General features: G+C 35.6%; 1 protein-coding gene across 1 annotated transcript; it reads right to left on the reverse strand.

The window, feature by feature from the left end:
- Window positions 1–279: 279 nt before the first annotated feature.
- Window positions 280–1,573, reverse strand: LOC140966426 (uncharacterized). Its single transcript, XM_073426716.1, has 2 exons — window positions 485–1,573; window positions 280–415 (listed from the first exon to the last, which is right to left on the reverse strand). Exons 1-2 carry the CDS (start codon window positions 1,062–1,064, stop codon window positions 333–335), a joined length of 663 nt encoding a protein of 220 aa, XP_073282817.1. The 5' UTR covers window positions 1,065–1,573; the 3' UTR covers window positions 280–332.
- Window positions 1,574–1,579: the final 6 nt, after the last annotated feature.

The raw sequence follows: 1,579 nt of genomic DNA on the forward strand, positions 1-1,579 counted from the left end.
AGTAACTCAATATTTTAACAAGTTGAGATCGAGCTTGAGCTTGAAATTTAATACTGGAACTTTACAAAATTAAAATAGAGTCGAGCTAGAGTCGGACGACAAATTAAAATGGGACAATTTTTTTTAATTTCTTTTAATAATTACACAATGGAAATGCATTTTGGAAATTAAATAATTTATAAAGTACTCATCATGTAAGAATATTAAAGCAAGAAAAACAATATGACAGATCAGAAAAAAAATATAGTACACAACAGATGAGTGAAGAAAAGGAGAGAATTTTGAAGGCTTCATAATTTACAAAGGCTGTCAATTCCCACACACATTACTGGTTACAGCATAAGCTCTGAAAAGAACTGCTCGAACTCCTTGTCTATCGTTTGTTTCTTCGTTCCTTCTTCGATATTATCTGCGCCTGGAAGAACATATTTTCATACCATGTGAACCAGCAATACAAAATCTTTTATAATAAAAATCAATTTACCTTGATCAACAGACCACCTTCCAGATGAAAGAACATAATTACTAGGAGCCATCCCGTTTGAATACAGCAAATTAAAAAGTTGTTTCTCGGCATTCATGTCATCGTTTTCATCTTCAGATAAGCTACATTCAGCACGTCGTTCAAATTCTAGAAGGTCATCATCATAATTTGATACACTTATGGATAATGATTCCGCATAGCCGGAACTTAATTTGGTAAATGATCTGCTCTCTGTAGAATCAAGACCCACGTCAGAATTCAAGCCACCCCAACTGGCAGATGAAGTTGAGGGCTCGTTAAATGGGTGTTTGTTTGGTAGTATATTTGGAGTTTTTGCTTCAAGGTGCGCGCACATGATGAAATCTGCATCCCCTTGGAAGCTATTGCTATCTTTTGAAGATTGTACATCTGATTCGCCTCCTCTGGAGCATATGTTAATTTCAAACTTCTCACTCTCTTTTCTGGAATCGCGTGAAGCATCATACTTGAGGATTTGATCCCCACGTAGTTGTTTATGCAGAGGCATTTCAAGAAGTTCGGCTGGAAATTTTCTTTTCTTGTATGCAGTGCAGGTATTCATTACACTATTGACAACAAAATGGGGTAGGTCTCATTAGCTAAAAAGGCAAGACTTGAGACTCGTTGCAAATATGGACGAGGTAAGAAATTTTCTTGGATGAATATAAGGGTGTGATTAAATAGGTCGGGTGGTTGATAAACTGAATCAAGAACACATGAAAACCAAGAATTATATCAGCTGCGAAGCTGATATTTTAGTATAGAGAGATAAATTAAAGCAAAGAAGCTCGAAAAATTTATGTGGAACCATGAGTTTACGAATCAATAACACGTTAACACATATGATCTATAGGAAAATCAATTCGCCCCTCTTCGGATCACACGTCAATGACACTGGATTATCACAAAATCTATCATAGAAAATAGAAAAAGATAACAGAAGAAAAGATATGTTCCATATCCAAGAAATTAAAAATCACTAACATTTCACTATCATCAGCTAACCGATTCCTAATCAAATTAATCGCAGCTCACTATACATCCGACCACACACACACACACACACACACACACACA

The sequence above is a fragment of the Primulina huaijiensis genome, unplaced genomic scaffold (genome assembly GCF_012295235.1).
Source record: "Primulina huaijiensis isolate GDHJ02 unplaced genomic scaffold, ASM1229523v2 scaffold206206, whole genome shotgun sequence".
In the NCBI taxonomy this organism is placed as follows: domain Eukaryota; kingdom Viridiplantae; phylum Streptophyta; class Magnoliopsida; order Lamiales; family Gesneriaceae; genus Primulina; species Primulina huaijiensis.

What these genes read in the sequence shown, in the direction of transcription:
- LOC140966426 (XM_073426716.1), bottom strand. Translation starts at nt 1,064, where the DNA reads ATGAATACCTGCACTGCATACAAGAAAAGAAAATTTCCAGCCGAACTT. An exon ending in AAGGTGGTCTGTTGATCAAG is followed by an intron (nt 416 to 484) that starts GTAAATTGATTT and finishes ATGTTCTTCCAG; the next exon opens with GCGCAGATAATATCGAAGAA.